At 37.9% G+C, this 25866-nt stretch overlaps 1 protein-coding gene across 3 annotated transcripts in view; it reads right to left on the reverse strand.

Moving 5' to 3' along the window:
- The window catches only part of LOC126366247 (synaptotagmin-5-like), an 85192-nt gene that overhangs the window by 40056 nt on the left and 19270 nt on the right, over window positions 1-25866 (reverse strand). Inside the window, exon 1 of one of the 3 annotated variants that reach the window (XM_050009305.1) lies at window positions 13894-14223. The exons of 1 other annotated variant lie outside the window; for it this stretch is intronic. Coding sequence is in view for 1 of the 2 variants with exons in the window: in XM_050009304.1 (XP_049865261.1) it covers window positions 5876-5914 (39 nt within the window). In the remaining variant the exon portion in view is untranslated. Of the gene's footprint in view, window positions 1-5875; window positions 6126-13893; window positions 14224-25866 lie in introns of those variants that run through there. One more of the 3 variants, XM_050009304.1, reaches the window with a different exon arrangement.

A 25866-nucleotide genomic window follows, 5' to 3' on the forward strand; every position in this document is an offset into this window, starting at 1 on the left:
TCAATTATACGAAGCTCCTTGTTCGAGAGGACTCCCTCCCTTCAATTTTAATATCCCGCCCTAAAGCTTCCACAGGTGATGGAGTTGTCCATGAAACATGCTTTAAACATAATGACATTAGTTGACAGCTGCGTTCAGGAAGCGGGAAACTAACTTTTTTTTTTTTAGCTTTGGATATGAGCTTTGAAAATTGTGACGATGCTGGAGCATAAGACGTAGACTACACTGTTTAAAACCTCTCGAACAAGGAGCTTCGTATAATTGAGATAGAACTTCACTTACAGGTAAGTTCGTTTAATCTCATAATTTTACAATACCGACAGCAGTCACTGACAAACCGAAGACAAGAATGACAATGACAAGAAAAACTGACACTCGCCTCATCTTCAGGGTCATATGCATGATGCTATATTTTATCCACGATGAGCGAAGTAATAATATGCCATTGGTATGCTGACAGTATCAGTCCGGTCTCATTTGACACGGTTCGGTTAGCGCAATTTACTTAATTAAGCAATCATGACTGTTCTGTGGGAAACTCGTATTAATATAATGTCGACGTACGGACAGGTTGAATAAAAATAATATATCATCTATAGAAGCCCATCGCTATACAATAATCAATAATACTACGTATAGAACGTACGTACGTACAGGGCGTAAGGGGGGGGGGGAAGGGATAAGGGGTACGTATTGCGTTTTGTGTGCGAACGATGTGGCAAGAAATGCCGCGCTGCTATAGGGCTCTATAGCCATCGGCGGCGCTGCGGGAACCCGTAGACTCACAAGTGCTCCAACAATCATCTACGATAGATGAAGGGATATGAAACACCTACATAAATGGGGCTCAAAGGAGACGCCATACCACACCCCGGACTCTTCATACAAACAACCTTATTTTATACATTGTTTTAAGTTTACGCGGTTATTATCATAATTAAAACACATAACGGGTTCTTACCGCGTTTAAATGGGGATATGAGACTCCCGATATTTCGACACTGTTGCAAGTGCCATGATCACGGGATGACTGTCATCCCATTTAAACGCGGTAAGAACCCGTTATTATGTGTTTTAACCTTATTTTACACAGACACTACACATTGACATAAGCAACACGCGCAATTGTGTATGTGACGTCTGAGGGCTGCCAATTACAATACGTAATTTAACCATCATTACTTAGGTAGGTAGTACTACTTACGAAAGATGCTTTTATAATAATCAGCTAAAATTTATTTATTTACAAATCATAAAAAAGAAATTTTGCACAATGAAGGTTCACGATATAAATAAATAGGCCTTACACTTGACTTAAAAAAACAGTGACGGGTCGAGGTAAACCTAGCACAGACGCTGGTGGGGAGCGGAGAGTTGCCGTTCTATACGGAGTATTATTCCTTATTCTATGGCCATACTGTGAATGCGGTCAGCCGGATCAAACCCTAACTCACATTGTGAACGAATGCCTCCTACACCGGTTCCCAGGTGGCATAGCCGAGCTGCATTGTGTGACGGATGCAGCAGACTTGGTTGAGGGAGTTTAAACTGGATATATGATCTACGCAGGATATTTTTTTGCCATACAAACATACATATACCTAAACTCACGCCTATTTCCCACCGGGGCAAGCAGACTATGGAATTCCATTTGCTTCGATCTTGACATACTTCTCTTGCTACACATTCATCAATCGTTTCATACACGCACGCCGGTTCAGAGTAGATCTTACGAAACACACTCCGCCCCTCACCAATACGAGCTTGGAGCGAGCTTGAATTTACCTCACCCCCGCGATGGAGGGCACTTTAGTCTATTGAAGCCGTAAGCCGTTAAAGAGCAAGGAAGCGCGCGCGGACTGTTGTCTCGCTTGGAAACACGCAGAGAAAGACGGTATAGGGTAAGGTATACAGCAAAAACGACATTTTTGTATGAAGTCTTTGGTTGGTGCTATGGCTATGCGAAATTTAAATGTTATCCTACAGTGTTAGGTAGTGTCTTTATCGTTAATTTAAGATACGCTACGCTCAAAGATACGCTCTCGTCGGTTACTTTTTTAAGGAGAAATAAAGCAGTGGTTTCCTTCTTGTCTTCCGTCGGTATTCTGTCTGACGCGAGTGGGACGAGTACACGAGTTAATTAACTCGTGGTGAAATAGACATAAGCAATTATTGTTTCCAATCGGACAGAGAGTACATTCATTGCAACTAAAAGTAAGAGACCCCCCCACACAAGCGTCTTCTTTCCCCAACGCCAGCGCCGCGCATGCTAGGCGTTCGGCAGCCGGCCAGCGCTGGCGTCGCGTCGCCGTGGCGTCCACGTGCAGCGTCCGCGCTGGCACGACGACGACGTGTGAGGGGTCTCTCAGTACACAAGCCCTATCGAGATTTCTGTTAGACCAACGATAGGTGACGGCAGCGATGGTGGTGGTGGTACCTCTTGACTAGCCTAATTGGAAATACATTATTATGGTACTGATTCCAGTACATACCGTCTAATTTTAAGTACCTGTCATTTTCTTATCCGCCGAAAAGAAAAGGGACGGACAATGGACAGGCATAATATCTATGGAACACACGCCAATTTTAGGCAGAAATGTAAACAACCCTCTTAAAATTTTACACTAGTCTATAACCAGACAGAATTCAGTTGACAACACACGTCAAACGGGTTGCATGTCAGCGAGATGCCTGATTTGCCCGGGTTATTTTTTCATTCGCACATTCATTTTAAAATTAACAGTTGTCAATTATCCGTCCCTTTCCTTTTCGGCGGATAAGAAAAGGACGGGTATATCTTAAAATAAAACTAGGAGATGTCAGCGGGAATCAGAGCTACTGTATAATTATAATGATATAATTATAATTATGTACCTACGTAAAAATAGTTACTTACAATGTGGAACAATAAAAAAAATATATAATAAGAAAATGCTCAAGTAATGTACTACTTTGAACATTCAAAGTTAATAAATAATATTAGGCATAGTCTAAGAAAAATAGATGAAGTATTTGCAGATCAAATACTAGCTAGCTAAGGGGATTAGGGAAACTCTGTTTGATCCTCAACTAAGCTAATGAAAGCTTGTACAAGAATAATACGGATCCGGTTCAACAAAATAATTGATGGGATTCTAATACGTCTGCTTCCGACTGAAACGAAACAGCATTTACATACACAGCTATGGTCTGTACTTGGTCCATAAAATATAAATGTATTTTTAGGAATCAGAAGTGAAAGTTATTTTTTAAAATAACACGTTTATTCCTGAAATTAAATTAACGAAATAGAGAAAAGAAATAATTTACAAAATACCACGCTGCTTCACAAATACGTCCTTCTTGGTCGACGGATACCACGAAACAGAGAGGCGGCGCTTAACAGTATAATATGAATTGTTACGTTCTGCTTTTGGTATTGGTTTCACACAAGACCATTAACCCGGCCCCAGGGGGGACAGAGTCATCTTCTCTGCCCTCCATCTAGTCCTACACGAACCTTGTATTGTCTTTGCACTCCCATTGTGCATACAGGGATAATCGCCGGTTGGTGTCACACCTTTAGATTGAATTGTCTCTACGTGTTGGCTTCGGCCGGACTTCATAGAGATATTTATTTATTTATTTTCATAAATAATTATACATGATATATTAACAATAGGTGTAGGATATTTTCACATAAGAACAAGTACAATCAACCACATTATACACGTATTAGTTTACAATGTCGTCTAGTGAGTTGAAAAAGGTTATATTATAAATTAAACAAAAAATAAATCAGCTCAGGGCTTGAATAATAGATTTTTTAAATTTAGAACTAGATATGGAAATGACATACAAATAATAATAATAAGAATAAATATCATAATAGTTGAATCACGTCGAGGAGTGAAGCGTCTAGTTAATTTTCATGTATATCAAAGTCGACTGCGCATATAAATAAAAATGATTCTGTTGTAGAGTCACACCCTGGATACTCCATCAGTACAAAACTTCATTCTAACCGTGTGCCGCCTAAGGCTGCGTTTCTATTGACGCGGAGCTGTGCGGAGATGAGCGGAGAGGTGCAGGAATCGACCAATCACCGTGAGGGAGAGAGTGACAGAGCGTCTTCGGTTTTTGCTCTCCCGAACGCTGTGATTAGTCAAATCCGCACATCTCCGCTCTTCTCCGCCCATCTCCGCGTCAGTGGAAAGCCGTCCTTACGCGTAAATGTGAGCGAGACACAGTACGCGCGCTCTCACCCTTGCTGCTAAGACCCGAGGGGGTGAAGTCGGCGTCCGATACGAATTGGTGCGGGGCGAAGAGTTACCGTGCTATACGTAGTATTATTCTTTATTTTATGGTAGAGTGTAAAAACATTGAATGTCGTAAATACTATACAAATAATAATAATAATAAATACTATACTATACATGTTCCAGTGGTTGAGCATTGGGCTCACGATCGGGACCAGAAAATATGGCGTGAACAGGAGGCCTATTGTTTCCATGAAGATCACGATGATGTTAGTAGTGATTTATGTAGGTATAGTAAAGTATTTTTAACGGCCTCCGTGGTCCAGTGGTTGAGCGTTGCGCTCACGATCCGGGTTCGAATCCCGGTGGGGACATATCACAAAAATCACTTTGTGATCCCTAGTTTGGCTAGAACATTACAGGCTGATCACCCGATTGTCCAAAAAGTAAGATGATCCGTGCTTTCGAAGGCAAGTTAAGCCGTTGGTCCCGGATACTACTTACTGATGTAAGTAAGTAGACGTTACATGAGCCATGTCAGGGGCCTTTGGCGGCTCAATAGTAACCCTGACACCAGGGTTAATGGGGTTGGTAAGCCACCTAACAACCCACACGATAGAAGAAGAAGACTATAAAGGCCACTGAGACGATTAAAAAGTTGGCCTCCAACTTACAGGCGCTCGAAATGGCGCAAACATCTCATCCACGAGCATCTGTCGAGGACAATCTATTATTCCGGCATCTTTTGATTTTTTTCTTCAACGTATTATGAAGATTTTCCCTGGAGACTTTTAAGAGCTTTGTCCTTGTTGTAGGTATTTTGAATGAGATGGTTTTTTATTTAGGTGAAATGTCTACTGGCGTTGTCTGCCGCGACTTCTTTTGGATCATTTCCATCCGTCATGCTAGTAATGTTCATGTTATAAATCATTATGAATAAAAATAAAATTATGTTATTTGTAGAGGCAATAAATATTTTACTTGCTTATTACATCATCAGGGGTAACACGGTTATCCTTTCCCAACATACAAATTAGCTTTCTACCTTGAAAATTGCAAAATGTCCTATATAAAATTCCACCTGCTTTTTGAAGGGGTTGGGGGCAGATTTCCAATAAAAAAATGATATACCATATTTTTCTTAGTCACAAATAGTCCGCATACCAATTTTTATCTTTCTACCTTAAAAATTGTGGAATGCTCCAAACAAACATCCACCCCGCTTTTTAGGGAAGTGAGGGCTTTGAAAGAGACAAAAAGTAGCTTATGTCACTCTCCATCCCTTCAATCTTCTATCGTGTGGGTTGTGAGGTGGATTACCAACCTCATCAACCCTGTCGTCAAAGCTACTATTGAGCCGCCAAAGGCCCTTGACACGGCTCATGTAACGACTACGTACTAACATCAGTAAGTAGTAACCGGGACCAACGGCTTCAATTATATCTACTTAATTAAAAAAACACGTCAATTCGTCGCTCCGTTTTGCTGTGAAAGATGGACAAACAAACAGGCAGACACACCCATACACTTTCGCATTTATAATATTAGTCTAGATAACAAGTGGGTCTAGAAAGGCCACACTGTTGTAATTGATCTAAAAAGCAATATTGCAATACTATCTATGAAAACGTACTCACATTGTCTTTTCTATCTATCACGTAACAATTTAGAACCATGTCAATTTAACATGTTCGCTATTGAATGAGACTTCAAATTCAGTTTGTCAAATAAATTAACGCGATACGGTTCTAAACTTCATGATGGTTATATATATTTGTGAACGTAAGTAAATATATGAATCCCTTAATCGTAGTTTTATAAAAGAGCACTGGTATCAACGTTCTCAGGCAAGCGAAGCCATTATGAACTTGACTGCCTTGACGTAAAGGTCATAGATACATATCAAGTGATCTATTAATAACTCTACTCTGCATGGAAATTACTCAGGGACTGGTGACACTTTCAACTTTGTAGTCTGTCGTTGTCCAAAGGTGCATACACATAGGATAAAATTTTTCAAATTAAAAAAAAAAACAAAATTATTTATTTGCTCATTTGTTACGATACTTCATGAAACGTGATAACGTTATAATAGTTTAACTGACTTAACGTAACTTAAAAAGTTAGTGTAACTTCCTGTTTCTATGCACCGGATGAGAGCCCTCAGCGCTCCCCATTTGTTCGGCCAAGTAGTTAATGTGAAATGACGTTTTTGAAAATATATTATATCCAATAAATGTCTGCCTGTATTAGGCAGCTAACTTACTCAATTGTATAAAAATATTGTATGTTTATTTTTTTTATAGAACCTCTAAGGCCCTGTGCCGAGGTTTTTCTTGCAGCTTCTTTTCCCCGGCTATACAGGTTGTGAGAAGCTGCAGTAGTTTTAGGCGGATGAGACGTTCGTTATGTAAAAATTGACGATTCAAAGTGTAACTATGTTACCAACTGAATAAAGATATTTTTGCATTTTGAATTTTGCCCCGATAAATTTTATCACGTTCGCATGTTAGCCCTATTGGACTTTCTTTAAGACATTTTGGATCTGATCGCGGCATGTACGCCTAGGAATTTCTCTTCTAACACTAACACTTACACCCACTTACTCCACTACTTCCACTTACTATATTACACACATGCACAAAAATCACACTCGTGATCCCTGGAGGGGTGACCAGAGCTAGATATAATCACAGGACGACTGCATCTACGTTTAATACAAAGTCCTAGATGGACATGATGAACTTTGGGTGAGAATCCTCAGCGCTCCCCAATTAGTTATCGCAAGCAAATTTAATAATATCAACTAAAACAACAACTTGCAATACGTATTCTATTCATAAGTTTGTTAACTTCATTTCAGAGCAAGTTACTTTAGTAGTAAGTGATAGTGCAAACTTAGATGAAATGTTGTCCAACTAACATGCAGTTGTACTTCAACAGTTTCAAGTGAACAACTTACTACACTTAGATATGATTTGTGTACAAACTTTAATCGCTATTTTATATAGGTACTGGCCCCGATTACTGCAGACACCTAATTTTAAGTTATACCCGTCACTTTCTTATCCGCAGAAAAGGAAAGGGACGGATGATTGACAACTGGTAATATTAAAATTAATGAATAACCCGGCCGAATAAAATAGGCATCTCACTGGTATACAGCCCGTGTGTCAACATAATTCTCTCGGGTTATTGGCCAAAATATAAATTTGCGCGGGTTTTTAAAATTCCTACCTATTATTAACGTGTGTTCCATAAATTTTATGTCTGTCCATTACCCGTCCCTTTCCTTTTCGGTGGATAAGAAAATGACAGGGGTAATAACTTTTAATAAAATTAGATGGTGTGTACAGGAATCACCACCACTATCTTCTAAAGTTAGGCATTCGATTAGATTTTTTATAGCGACAAAAACATAACATAATAATTTAATGTTTAGTATTTTCTCTTGAACCTTGACGTTGGCAGAATCATCGTTTCTGAACGATGCAGCCAAAAACAAAGAAAATAGAATAGAATAACATAATAAAAAAAATCCCGCCCACGGAATGCTTCTGTGTGAATTAGGGGCCCAGTCTTCTAATGGTGAATTCAGAATTTGAATGTTTTCCCTCGGGGAGCATCCCCGCTGACGTCACTAAACCATAACATTGATTGAAAAGGGAAAATAATTGTCACCAAAAACGCGCCACGACTCAAATTTGCGGAAACTGTCGCCTTAAGGTGATTCGTTTTCCATACAAAAGTTGATGCAGTGCTACAGGAAAACGGATAGAGGAATATTGTTATAAAACCGATAAATAGTAATATTTTGGTGTATTATTTTCGCAAACTAACAAAAATTTAGGGTCCGAATACGAGAAGTACCATATTTCAGACCCTCAATTTTGATCAATTCTACATTTGTAGTGGTGCAGATTACAGTGTATTTGCTGAGCGTGTAGAGGTGTCAATGTTAGTTTGTGTGCGTGATAGATTTTTTTTTCTAAAGGCTTTGACTACTTGACAAGTGTAATAGAATGTCAGTGACAATTTATAAAGAGATTTTGTATGAAGAGAATAAATATAAATAAAAAACTAAAAATACTACAATCTGAGAAAAGGAATATTGGAAAAATATTTTTGTAATAACGTATCTTATTTAAACATTTTTAAATAATGGGTAAATACCGTGTTTTAAAAGAGGACATATATTATAATAAAAAATCAATACATAAAATGAAATGGCTGTATGGGCATAGTCCCCTTTGCCTTACCCTTCGGGGAAAACCAAATCAAAAAAGAAGTTGTTGCATTTGTCGGCCTAAATAGTAGTCATTTATAATTAATTGTTTTTCCATCCAACATACAGATTTATTTATATTCTCTTTGCCGCGGACTTTTTGGTGGGACCGGGAACGGGAAGGTTGCTTTCTTCATTGAATAATCTAAATAATCAATACGAAGTGGTGTTTTGTGGTTAATGATCACATTAGTCGGAAAACATTCCCGATAGTATTATTAAATCGGAATATTCAATAAACAAAGTGTACCTATCTCTTTTCGCTTTGCGCCAACAAGCCGCTTACTTCGTTTGGGGTTCGAAGTAGGAGTCTGCTCCGAGGGTGGGGGCTTAGGTTTTATCATTTCATTAATCATCATCAAGAAAAAAAAACACAAGACATGGCTGTATGTTCATAGTTCCCTTTGCCTTGCCCTTTGGGAAAAAAAATAAGATAAATTTTGAAATTCTTATGTATAATAAACAAACATCACAGACATCATGACAGATCTAAAACTAAATAAAATCTTTTTTCTATTTGACTTATTTATGAATTTTAATCAAGAAAACGTGATAATAAGTTCGACAGCAACCAGTTCAAGTCCCCGAAACAGCCCATTTCAGGCCGCGTATATATGGAAATACTACTTCAATACGTCCCAGCCTCGTCTTTTTTTAACGTCCTCGTTATAAAAAGACGTCCTAACCTGAACTAACTAACCTAACAATAAACACCACGCGTAAATATATGTCCAGAAATGCGCTGTGAGTCGTCTGGACTGGGCGCGAAAACAACATAGAATTCGATTAGGTGCTAAGTGTCCCGCATGCTATCACCAGCTGTCACTGACATACGTATGAAGTCCCGCGGATTTTATTGGAACTAAATGACAAGTCATAATAATTATATGCGGATACTGCGACATCAGCGCCGTGCTTGCGGGACGTCCTGAAGCGCTATTACATCTTTCAAACGCGATGCGACAAAGTTTGAACCTACGCAATTTAGGAAAAATCTACCTTATTATTACTGTACTGTGATCGTTATTTGTAAAATCATACAATACATATACACAATTCTTTATACACAATATAATTATTATGACATATTGTGGACTTTTCGGTATACCTACAAAAAAGGAACAATTCAACCATACGTTGTTTTGTTATATCTCAATGGGCTCAGGCAGCGTTTTCGCCGAAAGCTCCAAGTCGGCTATATTTGTAACGATAATTATGTTTGACATTCATCATCATTTTTGAACCATTTTATACAAAAAAAAATACTTGTATAAATTATAAACCCTAAAGCACGCCCATGAATCACTCTACTCATTGGTGAAAACCGTATGAAAATCCGTTCAGTAGTTTTTTAGTTAGCCGCATGTTCACTGATGCGATTAATGCCTGTTAGAATTTTACAAAATAAAAAATACGGAAATTACGGAAGGTACTTAAGTGCAAAGTAAATTTGTGGCCCCGATTCCTGCAGACACCGCCTAATCTTATTTTAAGTTATATCCGTCATTTTCATATCCGTCGAAAAGGAAAGGGACGGATGATTCACAGCTCTTAATTTTAGGAAGAATGAGTAAATTAATGTGTCGGGTTATTGACTGACGTAAAATTTTTAGACGGTTGGTTTAGATTTGTGCTTAAAATTGACGTGTGTTCCATAAATTTTATGCTTGTCGATTACCCGTCCCTTTCCTTTTCGGCGGATAAGAAAATGACAGATATAACTTAAAATAAAATTAGATGGTATTTACAGGAATTAGCACCATTGTATACTTAATTATAATATTATTGGTAAAAGTGATACTTTTTGAAAATTCCGTAACAAATAGACGGGTTCGCCAAATTCAATTGTAAAAAAAAATACAAAAAGTAAAAACAATTAAAACATGCAGTTGGGTTTGAACCGTGAACCTTAAGAATGGCGGCGACTGCTTTACCAAATGCGCCATTTAGAAGTTAGAAGTAGACTTCAAATTATGCATCTCTTTTAATAGCTAACCTAGTTCGCATGTGTGTGTGACAGCTTCGTGTTTGTACACAAATTGAAATGACACCAACTTTTGATGCAATGTTTCAATATGATATCTTCAGTAAATACTTCAAAATTGTAGCTTAACTTAAAGATAATGTATGTAAGATTTCGCCACCTAACATTTCACTGGGTCAGAACTCAACACTAAACGAATAAATGGAAAAAAATACGAAAACTGCAGAAGTAACGCCATCTACTGACGCAGCGTTACCTAGCTGACTGAAACACATCACCTTAAGCTTAAACGCTGAAAGCTCCCCCCTTCGTCCCCAAACGGAGACCCGGCTGGTAACACAAACAATAAAATCAATTTGAAATTTATGAAGTCAGTATAACTACCCACACTTTGTATGTACATATCAATTGAGGCACTCTTAAGTATAATGACATAAAATGTATATTTAATTGTAATTGCTTTGGTTACGCGTTGATAATGGAACAATAATAGTAATTCCACGCCTAACGATATAACGTGATTGAATCGATAGACTTTTGGAATAGATTCCATGATACAATTTATAATAAATATTTAATTTCTGAGCGATTTACTTTGAGTTTTGTTGGTTCGTAACGTAGAATAGATTGTAGCTGATTGTTGCAGATCGAATCTAAACTATATTGTCACAGAATTCGTAATTTCAGAATAATATCCGTTTATTATTTATAGTTTACAAGTTAAGTACTGTTAGATAGAACAGGATCGATCGTCCAAATCTCGGCTGATACATATATATATTAATGAACGTCACAACACTAGCTTCTGTACTTTGACAGATCTTATTCGTACTGTGCATTGAATTATGCGTCGGAAAATTCCACTTGATATCGACTCAGAATCATGGTCTGATTCATACCTCAAAGTTTTCGTTACGATGTCACTAACTGTATATTGCAAAACATTATGTACTTATAATGATATACACTCACTAATTGTACTGAACTAAACGTTATGTTTAAAACTACTTTAAGTTTTAGTTTTATTACAAAAAAAGTGAAATATTATTTACTGTAACAAAAAATAACAAAATAAAAACAACAAAAAAATTGATGTGGAAAAAATATAGATGGCTCTGTACCGAGTTGCCTTCGTTTAACCTTCTGATTTCGTGGATAACATAATATGCATCTTTTATCATTGTTTTTGGGTAGGGCTTTTTGGCGGGAACGGGAACGGGACAGTTGCTTTATTCATTGAATAATCTAAATAATGAATACGAAGTGGTGTTTTGTGATTAATGATCGCATTAAGTTAGTCGGAAGACATTCGCGAGTGTTATTATGTTGGAGTATTCAATAAACAAAGTGTATCTGCCTATTTTCGCTTCGTGCCAAGAAGCCGCTTCATAACTCGAAAGTTTATGCGGACTTTTAAGTTAATTCGTTTGGGGTTCGGAGTAGGAGTCTACTCCGAGGGTGGGGGCTTAGGTTTCATCATCATCACCTTTCATCATTTCATTAATCATCAAGAAAAAAAATACGTAAGACATGGCTGTATGGGCATAGTTCCCTTTGCCTTACCCTTCGGGGAAAACCAAAACAAAAAAAAAATGTTTTTGGGTATTAAAGATGACCTTTGTTATTATACCCACGTTCAATTACGTATTCCACACATTATTATTCTGATCTTAATAATGAGAAGCAATATAGGTAACATCATAATTCTACACCATATCTGATCCAAATAACAAGCAACAATTATTTTGAATGCCTCTGCCATTATATTATATTTTCGAATAATTCAAATTCAAAAATATCTTTATTCAATAGGTAACATAGTTGGGTCGTTCTTCTTTTTTATCGACAATGATCTGTCTTACGTACTGCTTTTAATAAGTTATGTTTTAGAATTTTATTACATGTTTCCATTGTCCAAAAATATAGTTATCTTATTATACTCAAAATACAAGCAAAATACTAATCGGTTCCTCAATTAGTTATTAACGTAGCTTCATTGTTTTTCACAAAATTTTGTGACAGAGTGGTATATTGAAATGCTGTCTCCGATGAAAAGGGCCACTCTGTCACAATATTTTTTGGAATGCGCCTGCAAAGAAAAGTATGTTACCAAGATAAAGAGAACCACTAAATAGTCCTTTACGGACAGATCTTTATATGATGTTTTAAAATATTTATTGCCGTTATAATTTTAAAGATGTTAAGTCCGATTAATTGGGAAAATGTCTTTTTATTGTCGATAAAAAAGAAGAACGACCCAGTTACACTTTGAATCGTCAATTTTTACATAACGAACGTCTCATCCGCCTAAAACTACTGCAGCTTCTCACAACCTGTATAGCCGGAGAAAAGAAGCTGCAAGAAAAACCTCGGCACAGGGCCCTAGACGTTCTTTAAAAAAATAAAAATAAACATAAAATATTGATATACAATTGAGTAATTTAGCTGCCTAATATCAGTTCTCAGACAGTTAATCCCATGTATCCGAGTAATTGGAAAATAGGTAATCATCACGGTAAATCTGCACAACGCCATCTATATTGTTTTTGGGGAACGAAGCCTGGAAAGTTCTCATTATATCACCATCATAATCTCCCAAGCATTATCCCATTTTTCACGGGGTCCGCTTACCTAACCAGAAGATTTGACCGGTCCGCTCCCTCATTGTATATGTATTGTATTTTTTTATATATAATGCTGTGTACATCATTATATATATGCTGTAACAACCTCCGTGGTCTAGTGGTTAGAGCGTTAGGCTCACCATCTGGAGGTCCGGGTTCGATTCCCGATGGGGACATTGTCGAAATCACTTTGTGAGACTGTTTTTTAAGGACTTTTCAGGCTTGAATCACCTGATTGTCCGAAAAAGTAAGACGATTCCGTGATTCGGAGGGTACGTTAAGCCGCTGGTCCCGGCTATTAGCCGTAAAAACACCTCCACCAACCCGCATTGGAGCAGCGTGGTGGAGTACGTTCCATACCCCCTCCGGTTGATTGAGGGGAGACCTGTGCCCAGCAGTGGGAAGTGGTTTCCACTCATCAACACTAGATGTCACTATTACATATTTTTAAATCGGATTAAGTAACTAACAATCAATTCCTTTACTGAGAAGAAAAACAGAAAACACATATACACGAATCATTTCATTTTGTTAACACTATTACAAATTTTAAGACACTACCATATCTTCCTACACAATTTAAATTAAAAGTATAAGCAATGTTTGTCCAATGTCGAATCACCGCACACTTTTATTGGTACAAATACAGATTTTCAACAGGTATTGTGTAATTAATATAAGCATTAAAGTATTTCTTTCTAAATTGCGGAAAATAGTTTTATCGGTTCGATTTTACATTGTAAATAACAAAATTTCACTTACCAAAAATCGCCTGTTAACTATATTATACGTTACCAAAAGTAGCCGCCGGAATTTTTACATCCCACTTCTGAATTTGATAACTAAAACTGCCTCTTACTCAACTGAATCTTTTATTTTTCGAAATAAGAACCGTACACTCTTACGTTCGAAACAGTAATGGCCACCGCCAATATGGCCGACAATCAACTTAGATCTATTACTTTTAAAAACTAAATAGAATGAAACTTATTGAAATAATTAAAAGAATACATAACAATTAGTGCTATGAATTTACAATAATTAAGCAAATAATACAATTCTGTTTCTATTAACATAAAATAATTGATGCAAAAACGGAAGTGTAACAAAATGTATGCCGTTCTTTTATAATAATAATTTACTTCCTTTTAAAATATAATAAAATTAATTTCATAATATATAATAATCAATTTAAATAAATAATGTTAACTTCTATTTTCTAACACTATGGAACTACTACGGATTATTGGTTTCTGAGATTTCGTCATGAGTGAGTCAGTGATTGACCGAGTCAGTGAGTGACCTTTCGCTATATATCAATATCTATATCTACACTCATAACTTTCACTACGTGTCGACGATATGTTATAGCAAACAAAGGACAGATAAGTACGTGTTAACAGAATATTATCCGAAAACTAAGGCGAGATAGCGATATCTTTGTATCGATTTGGCGTTCGCAATGTTACACCCGGTAGGTAAGTACGCTTATTTTTATAATAGACATAAGCCCACGACTATATCCCGATTGGGGTAGTCAGAGGTACATCCATTGTAAGATGAACTAAATGAATACCCACAACTCACCGAGCTTTCTGTTAGACCAACGTGATAGGTGGTGAGCCGTATAGCCGTTTATAATGGTCGAGACAAGTTTGCTAGAATTATTAACTCATTGGTAATTCAAAACACAGGGATGGAGATATTAATATGGATGACATTCTCCTTAGCATTATTAGCGTAATCATAATCATCCCTAGTATCTAGTCGTCCCGTTTTTTCGTGTCCGCTTACCTAACCTGCCTATTTGAGAGATTTTTTTTTTCCCTTATCACCATAAGGTTCATTATATCCAGCTTACGACATCGTATCAACAGTGGCTGCAAGTTGTCTTTGATTGCTTGTGGCTCTGCCCACCCCATTAGGGATTACGGGCGTGAGTTTATGTATGTATGTTATTTTTACAAAAGCGACAGTCTGTCCAACCTTTTAACCCGAAGGGAAAACCAGCCCAATTACAGGTTAGATCACATACCTCTGAAACATTTCTCAAGGTTACCTCGTGATGTTTTCCTGAGCACATGATAATCATTTGGGATGATACGCATCTTAACGTATCGTATAATTCTCCTTTACGTCCAGTGGGGTGGAAAGAAATATACAGAGCATATCCCTATTATAATTGTAACGATATCCAACCCTCCGTTAGAGACATATGGCAGCCATTTGTAAGGACGGGTTGACGCAAAAAGAAACTATTTTGGGATGAAAGCTCATCCGATACAAGTTACCCGATCTCAATGTGTGTTACCCTGCAGATAGGAGGGCTGTCAGAAAAATATTTTTTCGTGAAAAATTCAGTTCTCCACCTCACCATGGTCCTGTTGTACACCGGCTGGCTTCCCAATCAAAGAGCGCAAGGTCCCGGACTTGTTATTTTAACCTAAGCGCAGTTTTTACCAACACAGTTGGCACGACGATAGCTCGACTCGATTGTAGCCGGCGATACGGCTCACCACCTATCACGTTGGTCTAACAGACAGCTCGGTGAGATGTGGGCATTTAGTTCCTCATGTCATGGATGTACAGTCATGAGCAATATAATGTACCCACTTTAGGACTCAAAAAAGTTAGATGACATGGTACCAAAGTGTATACATATTAATGCTCGTGCCCGTACCTCAATTGGGATATAGTCGTAAGATTATGTTATGTTATGTGTTTTTTTAATACGTAATGTTTTCATGTTGTAACATAAAATATAGTTACATTTTTTATTATTATTATAGTTAATAACTCGAACGCCGGAACGCGGATCTCGACCAGAAACAATGTAAAATCTATTGTGTCTGGTATCTCGGCATATGAGAGGTTAAGTAAACTAAAATAAACTTGTAAACTAATATTGCACGCCGATCGATTGTAAGACGTCTGTTATTTTAATATGTTTCATATTCAAATTCAAAAATATATTTATCCAGCAGGTAACATAGTTACACATAGTATAAATTTTTACATAACGAACGTCTCATCCGCCTAAAACTACTGCAGCTTCTCACAACCTATATATCTTCTTTTACTTATGGAATGAACAAATCCCTACGAGATATCTTAGTGCTGGGTTATCGCTTAAAATGTAAAATGCCTTCCATTTTGCAAAACTGAAAATAGGATATATCCTGCATGTTGTTCTAAGACAGAATGTGACTATTTTCTAACACCTCGATATATAAATATTGTTGAAAAATGTTCGCTGAAATCAATTTTATTTACCTTAACGTGGCAACGTAACAGCCTCCGTGGTCAAGTGGTTAGAGCGTTAGGCTCACGGTCTGGAGGGCCGGGTTCGATTCTGGATGATCCATTGTTTGGTAGAAGAGAATATTGCAGGCTTGAATCACCTGATTACCCCAAAGAGTAAGAGGATTCCGTGCTTCGGAGGGCATGTTAAGTTGTTGGTCCCGGCTATTACTCGTAAAATACATCCATCAAACCGCAGTGGAGCAGCTTGGTGGAGTATGCTCCATACCCCCTCCGGTTGATTGAGGGGAGGCCTGTGCCTAGCAGTGGGAAGTATATAGACTGTATATACGTATGTTCTTTGTTATCTTAACGTACATCATCAAATAACGAACATCAATGACGTTTTTGTCTATTATAAATTCAAAATGTTTCCATGTAATATAACTAAGCCAGCTGCAAGTCATTACCGAACATTGACTCGCCACCAATATCACCCCGTATTCCAAACTTCAAATCCCCCGCACTACAGCAACCAATCCTACCTTTCAATTCCGAGTCGAGTAAAAGAAACTATTTCTAATGTGGATCCGTTATCCTGGTCAGGGCGAAAGCTCTCAATATTGGGCGCCTGTTGAGCAACGCAACAAGTGCGGCATCGATCAGTGACGCACGGAGTCTCCCGTCAGGTTGGGGGGCCTGCCAGGTGGGGGTGACACTCCCCCCCAGCCTCGCCCACTCCCATCCCCCCACTGATTTACTCTCTGCCTGTAAAACTCACTTGTTATCGCATCATTGACAGGTGCAAGAATTGGGACGCAACTAGTAAAACTAGTAGGGTTATTTTTGAGCTAATAGGCAAGTTTCCAACTAGTCAAATCAGTTACTTTTTACTAAACGATATTACTACGGAATTTGTATGAAAAAGCACATAGAAAAACGTGATAAAATGTCGGACTTACTATTACATTTTCTTGATTAAAGAAGTTAAATATAAAAAAGAAAAAGATTTTCGTTAGTTTTAGATCTGCCTTTATTTAGTAATCACAAACATAATTTATTTTGAACCTAGTATACGACCCAATTATACTTATATACTTTTATTAAGCTTTTACATTCTCATTTGTGTAATATATATTTTTTTTATTGTTTAGTAATGACGCTTGGTGGATGAGAAACGGGAGCCCACAAAGCTCTAAAGCTACATTAAATTAGGAGATATTCGCTGGCATATGCTACTAGTAATAATGAAAACTGTACAAAAGATGAAATATTATCCCTGTTGCTGTTGGGGTTCACCCCAACACAACGGAGTAACAAATTGTACGGGAACGTGTAACAAAGAATTTGACTCTTTATTTATTTATTGACCTTTGTCTATAACCTGTTTTGTTTTTAAATTAATGTCGTCTTTGCGTAAAGAGATACGATGAAAATAACTTTTATAGCAATAAAGCTGCTTATCCAATGTGAAACCATTTTCTTTTTCCTTGACGGTCTGGCCAAGATGCTTTTACTTAGACGCCTTAACGTTTATATGGGTTTGCCATTAAGCGAATCTAACTAATGCATAACCTCGCGGTTATGTTAATTCCATACATTTTCATTTGCTTAACTTCGTTTTCGCTTGGCCAAAGCTTTTCCTTTTATTGGAGGCCAGAACACTTGGCAAGACGGGAAATTTGCTATACAAAGGCTAAATGCTTAATGTAAAAATAATGTAAATGGAATTAATTAGTTCAGTGTTTTTTTTAAGTCAAGTGTAAAGCCAGTTTATTTATATTGTGAAAAGAATAAAAGTTTATTTATATTCTATTGTGTTATATTAAGAAAGCAAGTTATAAGTAGCTACCTCTACCTAAGTAATAACGGTTCAATTACGTATTGTAATTGGCAGCCCTCAGACGTCACACACACAGTTGCGCGTATTGATACTGTCAATGTGTAGTGTCTGTGTAAAACGAGGTTGATTGTATGAAGTGTCCAGAGTGTGCCTATACCCAGCAGTGTGTGGATACAGGCTGAATAGATAGAAAGGTTTTCGTTAAAGCCATTGCAACTTGACTAAGCCCTCAGGCCATCCTAAGGGGAGTGACACTAACTTCAAATTCAATGAGCTTCGAGCCTTCCGCAGTTGTCGACGGAACCTTAATTGTGTTATTGAAAGGAAATTATGAAAACATAATAGATTAAGAAAGTTATGCGCTCCAAGTTTACAAAGCAATGCGGGATCAACAAACTCAAAACAGTATCAAAGACTAGTACCTATACAATATCTAGTTACATACATTACGCCCGTAATTTCTAATGAGGATATCATATAAGACAGAATCCCTCGGTTTTACGACATGCCCGGGCAGAAAAGGAGTTGAACACGTTCTATGTTTTTAATTGACTCCCAGTCCAACATGGAAGAAAAATACCTAATTTACTTTATACAGGGTGTTAGTGACATCGTAACAAATACTGAGGGGGATGATTCAGACCATGATTCTGAGTTAATATCAAGTGGAATTTTCCGTAGAAAAAATCATGATATTTTGTTTGGTTATTTTCAATGCTATACTTTTGCGATAGAAAGTTTCCACTAACTCAGAATAACAAGCTGAATCATCCCCCTCAGTATTCGTTATGATGTCGTTGTGTAATAGTTATCGGGAGCGGATAATAAAAGTGGTGCTCCGTTCGGTCACTCCATCTTGCTAATTCCGTTTTATTGGCGCTGGATAATAGCGATATCTGTTAGATTTCTTGGTTACTAAACTACATTTTCAAATATCTTGACATTGAGGTAAAACCGAACCAACGAAGCGAACTAATTGGTTCCTGAAATATGCGCTAGATGGCACTTGTCCGTGACAAAATGTCATCTTGCATTCATCTAAGTAACATGCAAGCAAACTAGCGAACAAGTCGCAATGGGGCAGCCTCGGGTGCAGAGTTGAAAAACGTGATGAAACCAAATATTTTCTTGATCTAAGTACACGGTACAAACAAGCAAAATAACAACTCGTGCTAGTTGCGGTTACTAACTCGCAAACCTGTCATGGGAAACTGATATCCTATCGAACACACTGCATGGCCCCGAGCTTAATAGCCTTAGACCGGTGTCACACTTTGGATAAGAATTTGCAATGTATCTACGTATAGTTGTGAACAGGAACACATTTCATCATCATCATAGGGTTCGCTTACCTAACCTGAAGATTTAACAGGTCCAGTTCTTTACAGCGACGGGAAAACCAGTCCAATACAGGTTAGGTCACATACCTACGAAACGAATTTCTCGGGTATGTGGGTTTCCTCACGATATTTCCTTCTGAGCACGTGATAATAATTTATAATCCAAACATTAATTCGAAAAACGATCTCGAAAATTATAAGTTTAGGCTTGCGCTGGATTCGAACCTGCGACTTTAAAGCGAGAGTCAAGCGATCTTTCAACTGGGCTACCACGGCTATTTAAAACTAATAGGCACTCATCTAAGTACGAATAACTCGAATCCAGTATGTGCGCTCCCATGGTACTTGGAATTTTCGGATTTTCTCACGAGACGATAAAGGAACAGGTGGTATTCGGTATCGTATTGACAGAGCATCGTATCGATACCACATTAGCGGTCATGATACGCGTCGGTGATACGAATACGCTGATCCAGTCGAGAACACGATACATAATGTAGACCCAGCTTTAGTTTGTTCTGTGATACAGCCATTGCTCTCTATTCGAATACGCTGGACAGTTTGGCATGTAGAGGTATTATATTTTAGTGCTGTAATCCGAAGCTGAAGTTCTTGGAACAATAATGAAGTCATTACTATACAACAAACTAACTAAGGATCGTGGTCTAGTAGTTGAGCATTGGTTTGTATTCCAATGGGGATATATCACTAAATTCACTTTATGCTGCGGCAAATCTACAATAAGTCACGTCACAAAAAAAAGATCAGGACATTACAGGCTGATCACCTGATTGTTGGAAAGTAAAAATATCCATACTCCGGAAGGCACGTAAGTAAGTTCCGATTAGTACTTACTTGTGTGAGATGTAAGTACGTATTCGGTATATGAATCATGTTAGGGTTTGGCGATTTAATAATAACCCGGACAAAAACGAAGAGCGTATTAAGAAATGCTAGTTCAATATGTCCCCTCAATGTGTCCGATGCACATATCTAAAAAATCACTGTGTGATCCCTAGTTTGGTTAGGACATTACAGACTGATCACCCGATTGTCCAATAAAGTAAGATGATCCGTGCTTCGGAAGGCTATTTACTGATGTAAGTATGTAGTCGTTACATTGGCCATGTCAGGGGCCTTTGGCGGCTCAATAATAACCCTGACACCAGGGTTGATGAGGTTGGTATTCCACCTCACAACCCACACGATAGAAGAAGAAGAATACGTCCCCGCCGGCCGAGTATTAACCCTACTCCAATACGTTCCAGACGGTGACAAACTGGAGTAGAATTTCTAGGTTAATATACTTTAAAATGTGCTAGAAACCCTTATTCTACTCGTCAACCTCGCGTGTCATATTGGTATAGGATTTCAAAGCGCAAAGTAGAGGTTATCTTAATTCTGTTTCCTTTGAAAGTCTAGTTAATTTGCAAGCCAAGTTATAAGCCGTCCGTTAATTAGAGTTTGATTAATTTGGCAGCAAGATAGAGTACACAGCCTAGTGCGAAACATATAATAGGGTAATATACTGTTATGTTAGCTGTCAAATTAATCAAGCTAAATTTAATGGAGTATAGTGGCGTATCAAACCGACGTAGTTATTCAATTTTGACATGAAAATATTATCCGTTCCCGTGTATTGAAAATAGGTCAGTGGTTACGTCAGACATTTTGATGGATGGAGGTAGAATGATAGCTCAACTGGCTTCGAGATTTAAACACAACAACAACATAAGCTCACGACTATATTCGTAATTGGACAAGTCAGAGCTACATTCATGGATTTTTTTTATTTATTTTTTTTTTATTTTTTTTTAGTGGTGTGTTACTCCGTGTTTTAAATTATATATTTGTTTTGTATTTGTTACTGTGGTGTCCCTTTATAATAAACGTTTCTTTCTTTCTTTCTTTCTTTCTTTCATTCATCGCAAGATGAACTGAGTACTCACGATTCAGCTGAGCTTTCTGTTAGACCAACGTAACGGTGGTGAGCCGTATCGTCACAATCATACTCACAAAAAAAAAATAATAATAAACCCGTAGTAAACATAACATACATACATAAATTCACACCTATTCCAATCGGGGTAAGCAGAAACTATGGCATTCCATTTGCTTCGAATCTGACATACTTCTCTTGGTTCCTCTGCATTCGTCAATTGCTTCATACACGCACGCCGGTTGAGAGTAGACCGTACTAAAACTTTTCTAAGGCCATCTCGATTTTTTTGGTCATTGTATGTTCTTTTAGGTCTCTTATGTAGTAAAGTAAATATGAAAATTATTGAGAAATATACCTACGAATTTCTTCATAATTTTGCATAGGACCTAAGGTAATACAAACACGCGCGTGTAAAAGCGCACGTCGATTGTATAGAGTGTTCGCCCTGTGGTACTATAATATAAATTCTGAGGTACATACTTACATACATACAAAAACTCACGCCCGTAATCCCAAATGGGGTGGGCAGAGCCACAAGTAATCAAAGACAACTTGCAGCCACTGTTGATACGAAGTCCTAAGATGGATATGATGAACCTTATGGTGATAAGGGATCAGCCTATCGCCCATAACATTAGTCCATTATGTTAGAGGACGCAATCCCTCTGTCGGTTTTTACGACATGCCCGGGAAGACAAGCAGCTGAACGTGTTCTATGTTTTTTATTTGCTCCCAGAACAGCATAGAAGCAAATTCTGAGGTACTAGTACAAAGTACATAGAGTATTCAATTACCGAGTGACAAACACAGGGGCGACGGGGATAACGAACTAATGGGGTTGCCAGGTGGCAGAAAATTCTGCGTGAAATCTAATAACGGTATTGTCAGGGTAAAGGCAATGGGAAAGGTAGACATTCCCCCGTCTGCCTGGATTGGATTTTGTTATACATTTCTTGGAAAATGAGACTTGTAAACAAAGATAAAATGAAATCGAAAAATCCTGACACGAACAGGACTTGCACTTGCACGAGCAGCCCTTGTCAAGCCGAGACCAGCGAGTTAACTATTACACTACCGGGTTTTCATCCTGTCCGTGTGAAATTTTCGATCAATATAGTAATTATGTCGAAAATTTCTGAAATTTACGTGTACAAGAATGAACCAGTATTCATGTTAATTTGTAAATGGCGGATACATAGTGGATACCTACGTACCTAATGGTTGTAATAAATTATGATAATGAACACGAAAGTAAAATAATCGAAATAAATGCATTTCATTTTTTTAAATTAATTATAATTGTTTATTATTTCATTTTTATTTAAATATTTTACTAATTTGACTAAATTTTAATTTTTCTATTTTATAGATTTTGGAGTTTTAATTTTAAAATGTTATAATTGATATGTAAATATGGGTTAAATGCCTGAAATAAAATTGATTTTATTTTTTATAAATAAATTCCGTACCTACATAAACAGCCTATATACGTCCCACTGTTGGGCACAGGCCTCCCCTCAATCAACCAAAAAATTAAACAAAAAGTAAATTTTGAAAATGTTTTCTTATAAATCTAATCTAATCTTTCTTCTTTATTTATATTTGTATACAAATAATTCAGTTCAATATCAAATATAAATAAAGAAGAAAGATTAGATTAGATTTATAAGAAAATACGATGTATGAAACGATTGTTGCATGTGGAGGAAGCAAAAGAAGTGTGTCAGAATCGAGGCAAATGGAATTCTATAATGGGAAATAGGTGTGAGTTTATGTGTGTATGTTTCATTGTAATTTTACAAGAAAAGCTTGAACGCTAGGTGAGGTGTGGGTACTTGGTTCAACTTACGATGAACTACCCTCTTGGAAAATAATCTTGTTAATTCATTTCTTCGTTGTTATTTTTCCTTGCTGTGAATATCAACTTATGAAGGTAAATAAGTAAGTAGACGCGGTCTATATATCTCTTCTGTAGAAACTAGAACCCGTACGACGATAATTATGGCGGAATATTTTAAATACCAACGTAATTAATTTACCCTGCAAATAATTTATTTAAATATTAATTCCAGGAATATCGAGCACGAGGCTTTTTCACCGGAGATGATTTTATTATAATATCCGTGGTCTAGTGGTAAGAGCGTTGCGTCCACAATTTAGAGGTGTTGATTCGATTCCCGATGGGGACAGTGTAGAAATCATTTCGTGGGACTTTCCTTTGTTTGGCTAGGATATTGCACGCTGAATCCTGTGATTTTCCGAAAAAATGACTGCATGGTATTCATCACATACGTCCCAATGCAAAGGCCTCCAAGGAGTAAAGTACACACCTCTATCAAGTTCTTTTACTGCGGAGGTCGTATTTCTAACAACCGATTTCAGACAACTTTTAGTTCCATAGTGAGTTGTTATCAAAAAAGGCATTATAAACTCACAAGGCCGTAATCCGTAGCAGTCTGTTTATATTGGCTAATTAATTGGCAAATAATTTGTATTTGTAACCAACTTGCAATCAATTTGTATTGTCAACTGTAGCGTTTCACCGCCGCGCCGTCCATCTTTTTTTCTGACTTTTTGTACATTTGCCGCAAATGGCATTAACTACTTGGCCTGACAAATGAGGAGCACTGAGGGCCCCAGTACCCAGTACCCACCCCACCCAGTACTAAAATTTAAAACGCCCTGTTGGGCGCGAACCTTGACTCAGGGCCTCGTCTGACAGGTCCTCGTTACAATAAAGGATAGAACTAATCGGCACTAGAGGGTAGGCCCATATCAAACGTGTGCGCGATCGCGCCGCGTTTGTAATGGGCCGTCTTCATTGTCTCCTTAACAAGCGAAGTAAATTGTCCCTTAGGAATAAGGTGAAAATCTACACGACTTGCATCCGTCCGATCATGACCTATGCAGGGGTAGTTTTCGCTCATGCGAGTCCCTCTCAAATCCACCGTCTACAGGTAATACAAAATCGTTTCATGCGGAAAGCCACGGGAGCTCCGTGGTTCCTTCGCAATGAAAATCTGCACATTGACCTAGGTCTGCCAACCATTGCCCAATGGCTCAAATTAGCTTCCAAACGTTTTTTCGATTCTACTCCGCACCACCCAAATCCCCTGGTAGTTGCGGCTTCCGAATACATCCCGCTTAGGGACGGTACTGAAAAGTATCGGCGTCCGAAGGACGTAATATACGATCCCGACGACCCGATTACTCTAGCCATAGAGGCAGCCAATCAGCTCGCGACACCAAACACTTCAGGACCCCGATACCGACCCCGCCGGCGTGGTCGACGATTTCCCTCATTCAGCGCTTATTGCTATCGACCCACTAGGGTCGATTAATTCTTTCAAATATTTTTCCTCTCAGACGACGCCCTGAGCCGAGGTTCGCGCCCAACTGGGCACCCTCAGGCCTGTTGTCTTAAACGTTGTACCGGGTGAGAGCCTTCAGCGCTCCCCATTTGTCCGGCCAAGTATTTAATGCCATCTGCGGCAAATCTACAATAAGTCACGTAAAAAAAAAAAAAAGGCACTAGAGGGTGATAGCGATAAGCGATGAAAGGCGAAAATTGTCGACCACGCCGGCGGAGTCGGTATCGTGGTTCTGAAATGTTTGTTCCCGTGAGCTGATTGGCCATTTTTATAACCAGAGTAATCGGGTCGTGAGAAATCAGGTCGCCCACTTTGGAAAGGTCATCAGGAAAACCAGAAGATTAGAAACGTAAGAGTAACGACAACATTGAAAAATATCTCCTGGAAATCGGTTTGTAGGTCAAGTACGGGAAAGCGACGTACAAATATGTTCCTACAGGCAATCCTGCGCGATACCAAAACGACCTTATTCCACCGGTTTCGCGTTAGAAAATACGCTGTCGGCCTTTAAAATAAGCATTATTCTAGCATGCAGCTGCGACAACGGTCCTCTGACGTAATAGGTTATCCCATTCTATTGTGAATGTGTCATTAAAAGGGTCCGCCCGGACGGCATAATTGAGAGCTTTTAACGAAAATTAAGCCTTATTATCTTCTGTTTAAGTTAATTTACATTATTAATTTGGAACGATAATAAAGTGTTTAGTGACAGATTGTAATTAGACATAATATAGGCATTTATTATTTATGATAACATTGAATCTGGCTTTTCTGTAGTTTGGCTTCTGATCAGCAGTCGCTTCGGTATAAATTGGTAGGTTGGCAAGTCATTGATAGCTAGTTATTTAGTAAGTAAATTGTACTAATGTGAATTGGGTAGTCTCCTAGATCAAAGATAAATTATGAAATTCTGATTACCTACTAAATAAAGACAGATCTAAAGGTGACAAGATACGGTTTTTTTCTATTTAACTTATTTATTAATTTTAATAAACGTGC

Source organism: Pectinophora gossypiella, chromosome 4 (genome assembly GCF_024362695.1).
Source record: "Pectinophora gossypiella chromosome 4, ilPecGoss1.1, whole genome shotgun sequence".
Classification (NCBI taxonomy): domain Eukaryota; kingdom Metazoa; phylum Arthropoda; class Insecta; order Lepidoptera; family Gelechiidae; genus Pectinophora; species Pectinophora gossypiella.